Genomic DNA, 14,770 nt, shown 5'->3' with positions numbered 1-14,770 from the left:
AGTTTGCTTGAGTTCAGAGAGTCTGTTCACGAGCCCAGATTCACAGCCCGTGACATTCACCACTACTGTAGGTCTGGCTGCGATCAATAAAGTCTTGCACACTCCAGATTCTGCAAAATTGCATTTTATTGAAACAAAAGGAAAGCAGTTTCCAGCTTGCCACTCATAAATGCTCTAACTCTAGAGCATGAATATGAGTCTCCTCAGATAGCGACCCTAGATACGGCTTTTTGTGTACATAAAAATGATACATGTAATATATTATATGGCATTTAATCTATATTATACACTTATTATATAAAGTATACAGTATGTCTATATGATATGTATGTTATATATGTAATAAATATAACTATTTTATTAAAAACCTTCCAGACATAAATGGATTAAGAAGAATAATACGTGTGACAACAGATAGTGACACTAAATATGTGCTCTACTGCTACTATTTAAATGTAATTACATATTCAACTCTCTAAAATTACTTTTTATCATGTCATAATAATTACATATTTTGTATCTTTGATATTAATAATATTGTTTTGTTTTATGGTATTTTACTAGTATATATGATAATTTATAAACTTTTTTTGAAGGTATACACAGGACATCGATATCAGAGACAAAAGTCTAGAGTCCTCTATAGACAAAATTTCAGGTCAGCTCCAACACAGGTTGTCCAATGCTGACGTAAAGGTGTCCCTTCCGGGGACAAGGAGAGACTCCATCCATTGACTCATCCCGGGCCAGCAGTGCTGACTTTTCCTCTTGCTCTTTTTTGCCCGGTTTGTTTTTTCTTTTTCTGTCCCAGATTCCCACTTCTTTCATGCTCTAAAGTTTGGTCCTTCTCAAAGGCCAGGAAGAGCTGCATCTTGCAGCCGGGGTTTGGTGACTTTGACCCTTCATGGACAGCACGTGCTCTCTTCGTGTGCTTTTTCAGGCGTGGGAGAGTTCATAGGTAAGCAGGGCTCAATGCCATCTGGGCCCTTTTTATAGAAAATGAAATGATACAAGGAGGTAGAATAAACCCTCCTATGGACCTCCACCCGCTGAGGGAGCAGGAGAGGCTGTGAGACCTTTGCCAAAGCCTTTGCACGAATCCTCTTCTGCTTAAAGCACCAAATTTGTGCTAAGAGGTGGATCTCTGCTGCCAGCTCCGGGCAGCACAAGCACAGCTCTGTGCAGGAGAATCTCTTTCAATCGTCAGGCTTCAGGATCGCTGAAAGCCGACGTTGCAGATCCAGGTACTCGCTTAGCCCCTGCGAGTGGGCATCCGGATCCACCGCTAGGCGATAGAAGAGGTTGGGTGGCTCAGCCATTTGAACATCAGGGGGCAACTTGATGTCCTGAGGAAGCCTCTGGTTACCCACAATGAAGTGGTTGAGGCATTTCGCTTCCAGGGATAGGAGCAGTCTCTCGCTGATATCCTTCAGTCGCCTCGGGAAATGTCTCCTGCGCCACTGAGACGCAGGAACGATGTTCAGGAGGTGCATGACAATGGTCTTCATGGTGTAGGTGGAAAAGTCTATGCCCAGCAGAAGATGGCAGAACAGCTTCAGGCATCTCAGGTGCAAGCTGTCAAAGGGGGCCTGCCTGGCAATGTGCTTGAAGAACTTCATCTCTGCCACATCATAGGTCTCAGGCCACAGAGTGCTTGGGGTTCCAGCACATCCTGGCTGGCTACTCACAAAGACGTCTGAGTCACCTCTCCGCACCCCAAACAGCATCTCAATCCTGAAGCTTGCTTCTCCATTGCTCACTTTGAATTGGCAGGAGCGTGTGGAGGGCAGCAGCATTAAATGCCAGTTGTGTGCCTGAGGCAAAGCTGGCCAGATTGCTTTCACCAGTTGCCGGAACCAGCGGGCAGTTTTCTGCACGTCCAGGTAGGAGCCGGTGCACAGGGTGTCTAGGAGGCTGGGACCCTGATTCCTCCTCAGCTCCTCCTCGGGATGGTGCAGGAAGCACAGCATGTTCTCATCCTGCTGCTGCCTCGTGCAGGTGCACTCCAGCTGCACGCGGACACGGAAGTTCCTCACGTGCCCCAGCCCTGCACTGTCCAGCTCCAGGTGGAAGCTGTGGCCTCGGGGAGGAGTCATGGGGATGAACACACGGTGCACGACATCCTCCTCACGGGGACTCCAACCTTCAAAGGCACTGCCCACCCCGATGGCTCGTTGCAGGACTGGGTAGAAACTGTCGGACAGGACATGTCCAAAATAAACCGTATAATTTTCCAACAGGTCAGTTGTCCACTCGCAGCCTGCCCGTAGGTCCTGTGCAGGCCAGTGGATGCGCTCCATTATAACTCGTCCAGCACGATCGTCAAAATCGTTGTCTTCTTCTTCTTCAACAACAATTTCAACATCATTGTTGTTTTCTGCATTTGCAGCAACATTGCCAACTTCCTCTCCATTTGCATCATCGTTTTCTTCTTCGTTCTCCTCTCTCCTCAGGCTGCTTTTCCACCCAATCAACCACAGGACCAAGAGAAGGACCAGGAGCACAGCAAGAGCTAAGAGCTGCAAGACCTGCACCTTCTCCTGGGAGAGCTGCTCCACCTCCTGCTCCAGCCGAAGCCTCTCCCATTCCAGGTGCATTGCGCGCACTTCCATGCGCAGATGTGTTTCCTCATCCAAACCGTCCCCCACGGGTGGCGGATACAGGATGAGACTTTTCAAGAGCACGAAGAGGAATACTTCTGCATCCATGATCTGCAGGAGGAGGGAGAGAAGGCCTTGAGTGGGGCAGGGAGGGAGGGAACTACTGGTTGCTGGAGGGAGGACAGGATGCTCAGGGTTCTGGGCGCAGGAAAGACAGGGCCCCAGACAGCTGGCAGGCAGCAAGGGCTATGCCACTGCCCCTGGAGCTACAGAAGCAGCAGCAGCCCTGTGGCCTGCCCAAGGCTCTCCCGTCAGGGGCTGTGCCTGCATGCAGGGGGAGAACCCAGCTCTGGGTGCAGCGTTTCTGCCCCGGCCCTTGACCCCAGCCCAGCCTCCCCGCCACGTGTGCACTCACTGCGTGCCCAAGCAATGCAGGGCCAGCGTTGCCTGCTGGGGCCTTTTATAGCTGCCCCCATTGTGACATGGCCTCCCTGATGTCACAGGTGTCACAGCACGTCACTACCCAGCCAACCCCACCCTTTGTCCCCTGAGCCAACGCCTGGCTCAGGAACTCAGAGTGGCCCTGGGGTACTGCTTAAAGCTGCCCTTGAGTGAAGTTTCTCCAAAGAACTCCCATTATACTTTCTTTTGGATTTATTTTCAACTGCCTTCATTGACAGTCTCACAGATATCCCTGTTGGAAGGCATCTTGGAGAATCATGGAGTCTAAGCTTTGACTCCTCACGGGTTGAGCTACACTCAAATCTTGGCGTCAGGGTGGTTGAAAAAGTCCCTGAAGATCACGCAGTGCGACTGCAAACTTAACTCTGCCAACTGCACCAATCAGCCAGGTCCCCAAATGCCCCATCCACACGGCTTCTCCTGGGGCACCTTCCTGCGGCCTTTGAGTCCCTGCACGGGAGCCAGCAGAGACCAGCACAGGGGCTGTTGGCAAGGGCCTGGAGGGACAGCACCAGGGCCGATGGCTTCCCACTGACAGAGGGTGGCCTCAGGCTGGAGATGTGCAAGGATTTTTGGCCTCTGAGGCTGCTGAGGCCCTGGCCCACGCTGCCCACAGAAGCTGTGGCTGCCCCATCCCTGCCAGTGCTCCAGGCCAGCTTGGATGGGCCTTGGAGCAACCCGGCCTAGCGGAAGGTGTCCCTGCCCTTGGCAGCAGGGCTGGAACAAGGCCATTTCTCAGGACCCTTCCCAGCCAAGCCGTTCTGGGATTCTGTGATCAGAGGGGCTGGGGGCAGCTGGGCTTAATTCCTCTTTAGACCCATTTCAGCACTCTAAGTTTGCTTGAGTTCAGAGAGTCTGTTCACGAGCCCAGATTCACAGCCCGTGACATTCACCACTACTGTAGGTCTGGCTGCGATCAATAAAGTCTTGCACACTCCAGATTCTGCAAAATTGCATTTTATTGAAACAAAAGGAAAGCAGTTTCCAGCTTGCCACTCATAAACGCTCTAACTCTAGAGCATGAATATGAGTCTCCTCAGATAGCGACCCTAGATACGGCTTTTTGTGTACATAAAAATGATACATGTAATATATTATATGGCATTTTATCTATATTATACACTTATTATATAAAGTATACAGTATGTCTATATGATATGTATGTTATATATCTAATAAATATAACTATTTTATGAAAAACCTTCCAGACATAAATGGATTAAGAAGAATAATACGTGTGACAACAGATAGTGACACTAAATATGTGCTCTACTGCTACTATTTAAATGTAATTACATATTCAACTCTTTAAAATTACTTTTTATCATGTCATAATAATTACATATTTTGTATCTTTGATATTAATAATATTGTTTTGTTTTATGGTATTTTACTAGTATATATGATAATTTATAAACTTTATAGTAGGTATACACAGTACATCTATATCAGAGACAAAAATCTAGAATCCTCTATAGACAAAATTTCAGGTCAGCTCCAACACAGGTTGTCCAATGCTGACGTAAAGGTGTCCCTTCCGGGGACAAGGAGAGACTCCATCCATTGACTCATCCCGGGCCAGCAGTGCTGATTTTTCCTCTTGCTCTTTTTTGCCCGGTTTGTTTTTTCTTTTTCTGTCCCAGATTCCCACTTCTTTCATGCTCTAAGGTTTGGTCCTTCTCAAAGGCCAGGAAGAGCTGCATGTTGCAGCCGGGGTTTGGTGCCTTTGACCCTTCACGTACAGCACGTGCTCTCTTCATGTGTTTTTTCAGGCGTGGGAGAGTTCATAGGTAAGCAGGGCTCAATGCCATCTGGGCCCTTTTTATAGAAAATGAAATGATACAAGGAGGTAGAATAAACCCTCCTATGGACCTCCACCCGCTGAGGGAGCAGGAGAGGCTGTGAGACCTTTGCCAAAGCCTTTGCACGAATCCTCTTCTGCTTAAAGCACCAAATTTGTGCTAAGAGGTGGATCTCTGCTGCCAGCTCCGGGCAGCACAAGCACAGCTCTGTGCAGGAGAATCTCTTTCAATCGTCAGGCTTCAGGATCGCTGAAATTCGACGTTGCAGATCCAGGTACTCGCTTAGCCCCTGTGAGTGGGCATCCGGATCCATCGCTAGGCGATAGAAGAGGTTGGGTGGCTCAGCCATTTGAACATCAGGGGGCAACTTGATGTCCTGAGAAAGCCTCTGGTTACCCACAATGAAGTGGTTGAGGCATTTCGCTTCCAGGGATAAGAGCAGTCTCTCGCTGATATCCTTCAGTCGCCTCGGGAAATGTCTCCTGCACCACTGAGACGCAGGAACGGTGTTCAGGAGGTGCATGACAATGGTCTTCATGGTGTAGGTGGAAAAGTCTATGCCCAGCAGAAGACGGCAGAAGAGCTGCAGGCATCTCAGGTGCAAGCTGTCAAGGGGGGCCTGCCTGGCAATGTGCTTGAAGAACTTCATCTCTGCCACATCATAGGTCTCAGGCCACAGAGTGCTTGGGCTTCCAGCACATCCTGGCTGGCTGCTCACAAAGACATCTGAGTCACCTCTCCGCACGCCAAACAGCATCTCAATCCTGAAGCTTGCTTCTCCGTTGCTCACTTTGAATTGGCAGGAGCGTGTGGAGGGCAGCAGCACAAGGTTCCACTTGTGTGCCTGAGGCAAAGCTGGCCAGATTGCTTTCACCAGTTGCCGGAACCAGCGGGCAGTTTTCTGCACGTCCAGGTAGGAGCCGGTGCACAGGGTGTCTAGGAGGCTGGGACCCTGATTCCTCCTCAGCTCCTCCTTGGGATGGTGCAGCAAGCACAGCATGTTCTCATCCTGCTGCTGCCTCGTTCAGGTGCACTCCAGCTGCACGCGGACACGGAAGTTCCTCACGTGCCCCAGCCCTGCACTGTCCAGCTCCAGGTGGAAGCTGTGGCCTCGGGGAAGAGTCATGGGGATGAACACGCGGTGCACGACATCCTCCTCACGGGGACTCCAACCTTCAAAGGCACTGCCCACCCCGATGGCTCGTTGCAGGACTGGGTAGGAACTGTTGGACAGGTCATGTCCAACATAAATCTTATAATTTTCCAGGTCAGATGTCCGCTCGCAGCCTGCCCGTAGGTCCTGTACAATCCACCGTGTGCGCTCCATTATAATTTGTCCAGCACCATCGTCAAAATCGCTGTCTTCTTCTTGGACTACATTTGCAACATCATTGTTGTTTTCTGCAATTGCAGCCTCATTGACAACTTCATTTCCCACATTGTCGTCTTCATTTGCAGCAACATTACCAACTTCCTCTTCATTTACACCATGGTTTTCTTCTTCATTCTCCTCTCTCCTCAGGCTGCTTTTCCACCCAATCAACCACAGGACCAAGAGAAGGACCAGGAGCACAGCAAGAGCTAAGAGCTGCAAGACCTGCACCTTCTCCTGGGAGAGCTGCTCCACCTCCTGCTCCAGCCGAAGCCTCTCCCATTCCAGGTGCATTGCGCGCACTTCCATGCGCAGATGTGTTTCCTCATCCAAACCGTCCCCCACGGGTGGCGGATACAGGATGAGACTTTTCAAGAGCACGAAGAGGAATACTTCTGCATCCATGATCTGCAGGAGGAGGGAGAGAAGGCCTTGAGTGGGGCAGGGAGGGAGGGAACTACTGGTTGCTGGAGGGAGGACAGGATGCTCAGGGTTCTGGGCGCAGGAAAGACAGGGCCCCAGACAGCTGGCAGGCAGCAAGGGCTATGCCACTGCCCCTGGAGCTACAGAAGCAGCAGCAGCCCTGTGGCCTGCCCAAGGCTCTCCCGTCAGGGGCTGTGCCTGCATGCAGGGGGAGAACCCAGCTCTGGGTGCAGCGTTTCTGCCCTGGCCCTTGACCCCAGCCCAGCCTCCCCGCCACGTGTGCACTCACTGCTTGCCCAAGCAATGCAGGGCCAGCGTTACCTGCTGGGGCCTTTTATAGCTGCCCCCATTGTGACATGGCCTCCCTGATGTCACAGGTGTCACAGCACGTCACTACCCAGCCAACCCCACCCTTTGTCCCCTGAGCCAACGCCTGGCTCAGGAACTCAGAGTGGCCCTGGGGTACTGCTTAAAGCTGCCCTTGAGTGAAGTTTCTCCAAAGAACTCCCATTATACTTTCTTTTGGATTTATTTTCAACTGCCTTCATTGACAGTCTCACAGATATCCCTGTTGGAAGGCATCTTGGAGAATCATGGAGTCTAAGCTTTGACTCCTCACGGGTTGAGCTACACTCAAATCTTGGCGTCAGGGCGGTTGAAAAAGTCCCTGAAGATCACGCAGTGCGACTGCAAACTTAACTCTGCCAACTGCACCAATCAGCCAGGTCCCCAAATGCCCCATCCACACGGCTTCTCCTGGGGCACCTTCCTGCGGCCTTTGAGTCCCTGCACGGGAGCCAGCAGAGACCAGCACAGGGGCTGTTGGCAAGGGCCTGGAGGGACAGCACCAGGGCCGATGGCTTCCCACTGACAGAGGGTGGCCTCAGGCTGGAGATGTGCAAGGATTTTTGGCCTCTGAGGCTGCTGAGGCCCTGGCCCACGCTGCCCACAGAAGCTGTGGCTGCCCCATCCCTGCCAGTGCTCCAGGCCAGCTTGGATGGGCCTTGGAGCAACCCGGCCTAGCGGAAGGTGTCCCTGCCCTTGGCAGCAGGGCTGGAACAAGGCCATTTCTCAGGACCCTTCCCAGCCAAGCCGTTCTGGGATTCTGTGATCAGAGGGGCTGGGGGCAGCTGGGCTTAATTCCTCTTTAGACCCATTTCAGCACTCTAAGTTTGCTTGAGTTCAGAGAGTCTGTTCACGAGCCCAGATTCACAGCCCGTGACATTCACCACTACTGTAGGTCTGGCTGCGATCAATAAAGTCTTGCACACTCCAGATTCTGCAAAATTGCATTTTATTGAAACAAAAGGAAAGCAGTTTCCAGCTTGCCACTCATAAATGCTCTAACTCTAGAGCATGAATATGAGTCTCCTCAGATAGCGACCCTAGATACGGCTTTTTGTGTACATAAAAATGATACATGTAATATATTATATGGCATTTTATCTATATTATACACTTATTATATAAAGTATACAGTATGTCTATATGATATGTATGTTATATATCTAATAAATATAACTATTTTATGAAAAACCTTCCAGACATAAATGGATTAAGAAGAATAATACGTGTGACAACAGATAGTGACACTAAATATGTGCTCTACTGCTACTATTTAAATGTAATTACATATTCAACTCTTTAAAATTACTTTTTATCATGTCATAATAATTACATATTTTGTATCTTTGATATTAATAATATTGTTTTGTTTTATGGTATTTTACTAGTATATATGATAATTTATAAACTTTATAGTAGGTATACACAGTACATCTATATCAGAGACAACAATCTAGAATCCTCTATAGACAAAATTTCAGGTCAGCTCCAACACAGGTTGTCCAATGCTGATGTAAAGGTGTCCCTTCCGGGGACAAGGAGAGACTCCATCCATTGACTCATCCCGGGCCAGCAGTGCTGATTTTCCCTCTTGCTCTTTTTTGCCCGGTTTGTTTTTTCTTTTTCTGTCCCAGATTCCCACTTCTTTCATGCTCTAAGGTTTGGTCCTTCTCAAAGGCCAGGAAGAGCTGCATGTTGCAGCCGGGGTTTGGTGACTTTGACCCTTCATGTACAGCACGTGCTCTCTTCATGTGTTTTTTCAGGCGTGGGAGAGTTCATAGGTAAGCAGGGCTCAATGCCATCTGGGCCCTTTTTATAGAAAATGAAATGATACAAGGAGGTAGAATAAACCCTCCTATGGACCTCCACCCGCTGAGGGAGCAGGAGAGGCTGTGAGACCTTTGCCAAAGCCTTTGCACGAATCCTCTTCTGCTTAAAGCACCAAATTTGTGCTAAGAGGTGGATCGCTGCTGCCAGCTCCGGGCAGCACAAGCACAGCTCTGTGCAGGAGAATCTCTTTCAATCGTCAGGCTTCAGGATCGCTGAAAGCCGACGTTGCAGATCCAGGTACTCACTTAGCCCCTGCGAGTGGGCATCCGGATCCATCGCTAGGCGATAGAAGAGGTTGGGTGGCTCAGCCATTTGAACATCAGGGGGCAACTTGATGTCCTGAGGAAGCCTCTGGTTACCCACAATGAAGTGGTTGAGGCATTTCGCTTCCAGGGATAGGAGCAGTCTCTCGCTGATATCCTTCAGTCGCCTCGGGAAATGTCTCCTGCGCCACTGAGACGCAGGAATGGTGTTCAGGAGGTGCATGACAATGGTCTTCATGGTGTAGGTGGAAAAGTCTATGCCCAGCAGAAGACGGCAGAAGAGCTGCAGGCATCTCAGGTGCAAGCTGTCAAAGGGGGCCTGCCTGGCAATGTGCTTGAAGAACTTCTTCTCTGCCACATCATAGGTCTCAGGCCACAGAGTGCTTGGGGTTCCAGCACATCCTGGCTGGCTACTCACAAAGACGTCTGAGTCACCTCTCCGCACACCAAACAGCATCTCAATCCTGAAGCTTGCTTCTCCATTGCTCACTTTGAATTGGCAGGAGCGTGTGGAGGGCAGCAGCATTAAATGCCAGTTGTGTGCCTGAGGCAAAGCTGGCCAGATTGCTTTCACCAGTTGCCGGAACCAGCGGGCAGTTTTCTGCACGTCCAGGTAGGAGCCGGTGCACAGGGTGTCTAGGAGGCTGGGACCCTGATTCCTCCTCAGCTCCTCCTCGGGGTGGTGCAGGAAGCACAGCATGTTCTCATCCTGCTGCTGCCTCGTGCAGGTGCACTCCAGCTGCACGCGGACACGGAAGTTCCTCACGTGCCCCAGCCCTGCACTGTCCAGCTCCAGGTGGAAGCTGTGGCCTCGGGGAGGAGTCATGGGGATGAGCACGCGGTGCACGACATCCTCCTCACGGGGACTCCAACCTTCAAAGGCACTGCCCACCCCGATGGCTCGTTTCAGGACTGGGTAGAAACTGTCGGACAGGACATGTCCAAAATAAACCGTATAATTTTCCAACAGGTCAGTTGTCCACTCGCAGCCTGCCCGTAGGTCCTGTGCAGGCCAGTGGATGCGCTCCATTATAACTCGTCCAGCACGATCGTCAAAATCGTTGTCTTCTTCTTCAACAACAACAATTTCAACATCATTGTTGTTTTCTGCATTTGCAGCAACATTGCCAACTTCCTCTCCATTTGCATCATCGTTTTCTTCTTCGTTCTCCTCTCTCCTCAGGCTGCTTTTCCACCCAATCAACCACAGGACCAAGAGAAGGACCAGGAGCACAGCAAGAGCTAAGAGCTGCAAGACCTGCACCTTCTCCTGGGAGAGCTGCTCCACCTCCTGCTCCAGCCGAAGCCTCTCCCATTCCAGGTGCATTGCGCGCGCTTCCATGCGCAGATGTGTTTCCTCATCCAAACCGTCCCCCACGGGTGGCGGATACAGGATGAGACTTTTCAAGAGCACGAAGAGGAATACAACTGCATCCATGATCTGCAGGAGGAGGGAGAGAAGGCCTTGAGTGGGGCAGGGAGGGAGGGAACTACTGGTTGCTGGAGGGAGGACAGGATGCTCAGGGTTCTGGGCACAGGAAAGACAGGGCCCCAGACAGCTGGCAGGCAGCAAGGGCTATGCCACTGCCCCTGGAGCTACAGAAGCAGCAGCAGCCCTGTGGCCTGCCCAAGGCTCTCCCGTCAGGGGCTGTGCCTGCATGCAGGGGGAGAACCCAGCTCTGGGTGCAGCGTTTCTGCCCCGGCCCTTGACCCCAGCCCAGCCTCCCTGCCACGTGTGCACTCACTGCTTGCCCAAGCAATGCAGGGCCAGCGTTACCTGCTGGGGCCTTTTATAGCTGCCCCCATTGTGACATGGCCTCCCTGATGTCACAGGTGTCACAGCACGTCACTACCCAGCCAACCCCACCCTTTGTCCCCTGAGCCAACGCCTGGCTCAGGAACTCAGAGTGGCCCTGGGGTACTGCTTAAAGCTGCCCTTGAGTGAAGTTTCTCCAAAGAACTCCCATTATACTTTCTTTTGGATTTATTTTCAACTGCCTTCATTGACAGTCTCACAGATATCCCTGTTGGAAGGCATCTTGGAGAATCATGAGGTCTAAGCTTTGACTCCTCACGGGTTGAGCTACACCCAAATCTCGGCGTCAGGGCAGTAGAAAAAGTCCCTGAAGATCACGCAGTGCGACTGCAAACTTAACTCTGCCAACTGCACCAATCAGCCAGGTCCCCAAATGCCCCATCCACACGGCTTCTCCTGGGGCACCTTCCTGCGGCCTTTGAGTCCCTGCACGGGAGCCAGCAGAGACCAGCACAGGGGCTGTTGGCAAGGGCCTGGAGGGACAGCACCAGGGCCGATGGCTTCCCACTGACAGAGGGTGGCCTTAGGCTGGAGATGTGCAAGGATTTCTGGCCTCTGAGGCTGCTGAGGCCCTGGCCCACGCTGCCCACAGAAGCTGTGGCTGCCCCATCCCTGCCAGTGCTCCAGGCCAGCTTGGATGGGCCTTGGAGCAACCCGGCCTAGCGGAAGGTGTCCCTGCCCTTGGCAGCAGGGCTGGAACAAGGCCATTTCTCAGGACCCTTCCCAGCCAAGCCGTTCTGGGATTCTGTGATCAGAGGGGCTGGGGGCAGCTGGGCTTAATTCCTCTTTAGACCCATTTCAGCACTCTAAGTTTGCTTGAGTTCAGAGAGTCTGTTCATGAGCCCAGATTCACAGCCTGTGACATTCACCACTACTGTAGGTCTGGCTGCGATCAATAAAGTCTTGCACACTCCAGATTCTGCAAAATTGCATTTTATTGAAACAAAAGGAAAGCAGTTTCCAGCTTGCCACTCATAAATGCTCTAACTCTAGAGCATGAATATGAGTCTCCTCAGATAGCGACCCTAGATACGGCTTTTTGTGTACATAAAAATGATACATGTAATATATTATATGGCTTTTAATCTATATTATACACTTATTATATAAAGTATACAGTATGTCTATATGATATGTATGTTATATACGTAATAAATATAACTATTTTATGAAAAACCTTCCAGACATAAATGGATTAAGAAGAATAATACGTCTGACAACAGATAGTGACACTAAATATGTGCTCTACTGCTACTATTTAAATGTAATTACATATTCAACTCTTTAAAATTGCTTTTTATCATGTCATAATAATTACATATTTTGTATCTTTGATATTAATAATATTGTTTTGTTTTATTGTATTTTACTAGTATATATGATAATTTATAAACTTTATAGTAGGTATACACAGTACATCGATATCAGAGACAACAATCTAGAATCCTCTATAGACAAAATTTCAGGTCAGCTCCAACACAGGTTGTCCAATGCTGACGTAAAGGTGTCCCTTCCGGGGACAAGGAGAGACTCCATCCATTGACTCATCCCGGGCCAGCAGTGCTGATTTTTCCTCTTGCTCTTTTTTGCCCGGTTTGTTTTTTCTTTTTCTGTCCCAGATTCCCACTTCTTTCATGCTCTAAGGTTTGGTCCTTCTCAAAGGCCAGGAAGAGCTGCATGTTGCAGCCGGGGTTTGGTAACTTTGACCCTTCACGTACAGCACGTGCTCTCTTCATGTGTTTTTTCAGGCGTGGGAGAGTTCATAGGTAAGCAGGGCTCAATGCCATCTGGGCCCTTTTTATAGAAAATGAAATGATACAAGGAGGTAGAATAAACCCTCCTATGGACCTCCACCCGCTGAGGGAGCAGGAGAGGCTGTGAGACCTTTGCCAAAGCCTTTGCACGAATCCTCTTCTGCTTAAAGCACCAAATTTGTGCTAAGAGGTGGATCTCTGCTGCCAGCTCCGGGCAGCACAAGCACAGCTCTGTGCAGGAGAATCTCTTTCAATCGTCAGGCTTCAGGATCGCTGAAAGCCGACGTTGCAGATCCAGGTACTCGCTTAGCCCCTGCGAGTGGGCATCCGGATCCACCGCTAGGCGATAGAAGAGGTTGGGTGGCTCAGCCATTTGAACATCAGGGGGCAACTTGATGTCCTGAGGAAGCCTCTGGTTACCCACAATGAAGTGGTTGAGGCATTTCGCTTCCAGGGATAGGAGCAGTCTCTCGCTGATATCCTTCAGTCGCCTCGGGAAATGTCTCCTGCGCCACTGAGACGCAGGAACGGTGTTCAGGAGGTGCATGACAATGGTCTTCATGGTGTAGGTGGAAAAGTCTATGCCCAGCAGAAGATGGCAGAAGAGCTGCAGGCATCTCAGGTGCAAGCTGTCAAAGGGGGCCTGCCTGGCAATGTGCTTGAAGAACTTCATCTCTGCCACATCATAGGTCTCAGGCCACAGAGTGCTTGGGGTTCCAGCACATCCTGGCTGGCTGCTCACAAAGACGTCTGAGTCACCTCTCCGCACGCCAAACAGCATCTCAATCCTGAAGCTTGCTTCTCCGTTGCTCACTTTGAATTGGCAGGAGCGTGTGGAGGGCAGCAGCATTAAATGCCAGTTGTGTGCCTGAGGCAAAGCTGGCCAGATTGCTTTCACCAGTTGCCGGAACCAGCGGGCAGTTTTCTGCACGTCCAGGTAGGAGCCGTCGCACTGGGTGTCTAGGAGGCTGAGACCCTGATTCCTCCTCAGCTCCTCCTCGGGGTGGTGCAGGAAGCACAACATGTTCTCATCCTGCTGCTGCCTCGTTCAGGTGCACTCCAGCTGCACGCGGACACGGAAGTTCCTCACGTGCCCCAGCCCTGCACTGTCCAGCTCCAGGTGGAAGCTGTGGCCTCGGGGAGGAGTCATGGGGATGAGCACGCGGTGCACGACATCCTCCTCACGGGGACTCCAACCTTCAAAGGCACTGCCCACCCCGATGGCTCGTTGCAGGACTGGGTAGGAACTGTTGGACAGGACATGTCCAACATAAATCTTATAATTTTCCAGGTCAGATGTCCGCTCGCAGCCTGCCCGTAGGTCCTGTACAATCCACCGTGTGCGCTCCATTATAATTCGTCCAGCACCATCGTCAAAATCGCTGTCTTCTTCTTGGACTACATTTGCAACATCATTGTTGTTTTCTGCAATTGCAGCCTCATTGACAACTTCATTTCCCACATTGTCGTCTTCATTTGCAGCAACATTACCAACTTCCTCTTCATTTACACCATGGTTTTCTTCTTCATTCTCCTCTCTCCTCAGGCTGCTTTTCCACCCAATCAACCACAGGACCAAGAGAAGGACCAGGAGCACAGCAAGAGCTAAGAGCTGCAAGACCTGCACCTTCTCCTGGGAGAGCTGCTCCACCTCCTGCTCCAGCCGAAGCCTCTCCCATTCCAGGTGCATTGCGCGCGCTTCCATGCGCAGATGTGTTTCCTCATCCAAACCGTCCCCCACGGGTGGCGGATACAGGATGAGACTTTTCAAGAGCACGAAGAGGAATACTTCTGCATCCATGATCTGCAGGAGGAGGGAGAGAAGGCCTTGAGTGGGGCAGGGAGGGAGGGAACTACTGGTTGCTGGAGGGAGGACAGGATGCTCAGGGTTCTGGGCGCAGGAAAGACAGGGCCCCAGACAGCTGGCAGGCAGCAAGGGCTATGCCACTGCCCCTGGAGCTACAGAAGCAGCAGCAGCCCTGTGGCCTGCCCAAGGCTCTCCCGTCAGGGGCTGTGCCTGCATGCAGGGGGAGAACCCAGCTCTGGGTGCAGCGTTTCTGCCCCGGCCCTTGACCCCAGCCCAGCCTCCCCGCCACGTGTGCA

At 51.0% G+C, this 14,770-nt stretch overlaps 4 protein-coding genes across 5 annotated transcripts; all 4 read right to left on the bottom strand.

The window, feature by feature from the left end:
• Nucleotides 1-938: 938 nt before the first annotated feature.
• LOC128809093 (inositol 1,4,5-trisphosphate receptor-interacting protein-like 1) lies at nucleotides 939-2,993 on the bottom strand. The gene has a single exon (XM_053980807.1). It carries the CDS (start codon nucleotides 2,706-2,708, stop codon nucleotides 1,197-1,199), a length of 1,512 nt encoding a protein of 503 aa, XP_053836782.1. The 5' UTR covers nucleotides 2,709-2,993; the 3' UTR covers nucleotides 939-1,196.
• Nucleotides 2,994-5,090: 2,097 nt separating this feature from the next.
• On the bottom strand, nucleotides 5,091-6,874 carry LOC128808486 (inositol 1,4,5-trisphosphate receptor-interacting protein-like 1). Its single transcript, XM_053979645.1, is given in 1 exon segment — nucleotides 5,091-6,874. A coding segment is annotated over 1 exon segment (1,551 nt). The 5' UTR covers nucleotides 6,642-6,874.
• Nucleotides 6,875-8,621: 1,747 nt separating this feature from the next.
• Nucleotides 8,622-11,092, bottom strand: LOC128809120 (inositol 1,4,5-trisphosphate receptor-interacting protein-like 1). Of its 2 annotated transcripts, none has more exons than XM_053980843.1 (2): nucleotides 10,875-11,092; nucleotides 8,622-10,538 (listed from the first exon to the last, which is right to left on the bottom strand). In XM_053980843.1, exon 2 carries the CDS (start codon nucleotides 10,533-10,535, stop codon nucleotides 9,024-9,026), a length of 1,512 nt encoding a protein of 503 aa, XP_053836818.1. In that variant the 5' UTR covers nucleotides 10,536-10,538; nucleotides 10,875-11,092; the 3' UTR covers nucleotides 8,622-9,023. The 2 variants fall into 2 exon arrangements, with proteins under 2 accessions (XP_053836818.1, XP_053836817.1); XM_053980842.1 differs by lacking the exon at nucleotides 10,875-11,092 and adding an exon at nucleotides 10,843-10,867.
• Nucleotides 11,093-12,363: 1,271 nt separating this feature from the next.
• LOC128808973 (inositol 1,4,5-trisphosphate receptor-interacting protein-like 1) lies at nucleotides 12,364-14,766 on the bottom strand. Its single transcript, XM_053980660.1, is given in 1 exon segment — nucleotides 12,364-14,766. A coding segment is annotated over 1 exon segment (1,551 nt). The 5' UTR covers nucleotides 14,469-14,766; the 3' UTR covers nucleotides 12,364-12,917.
• Nucleotides 14,767-14,770: the final 4 nt, after the last annotated feature.

Source organism: Vidua macroura, chromosome 6 (assembly GCF_024509145.1).
Source record: "Vidua macroura isolate BioBank_ID:100142 chromosome 6, ASM2450914v1, whole genome shotgun sequence".
NCBI lineage: Eukaryota > Metazoa > Chordata > Aves > Passeriformes > Viduidae > Vidua > Vidua macroura.
The sequence above is the reverse complement of the archived record's forward strand: the minus strand, read 5'-3'. Positions and strand labels throughout refer to the sequence as shown.

Coding starts and splice junctions, on each gene's coding strand:
- LOC128809120 (XM_053980843.1), bottom strand. CDS start 10,535: ATGGATGCAGTTGTATTCCTCTTCGTGCTCTTGAAAAGTCTCATCCTG.
- LOC128809093 (XM_053980807.1), bottom strand. CDS start 2,708: ATGGATGCAGAAGTATTCCTCTTCGTGCTCTTGAAAAGTCTCATCCTG.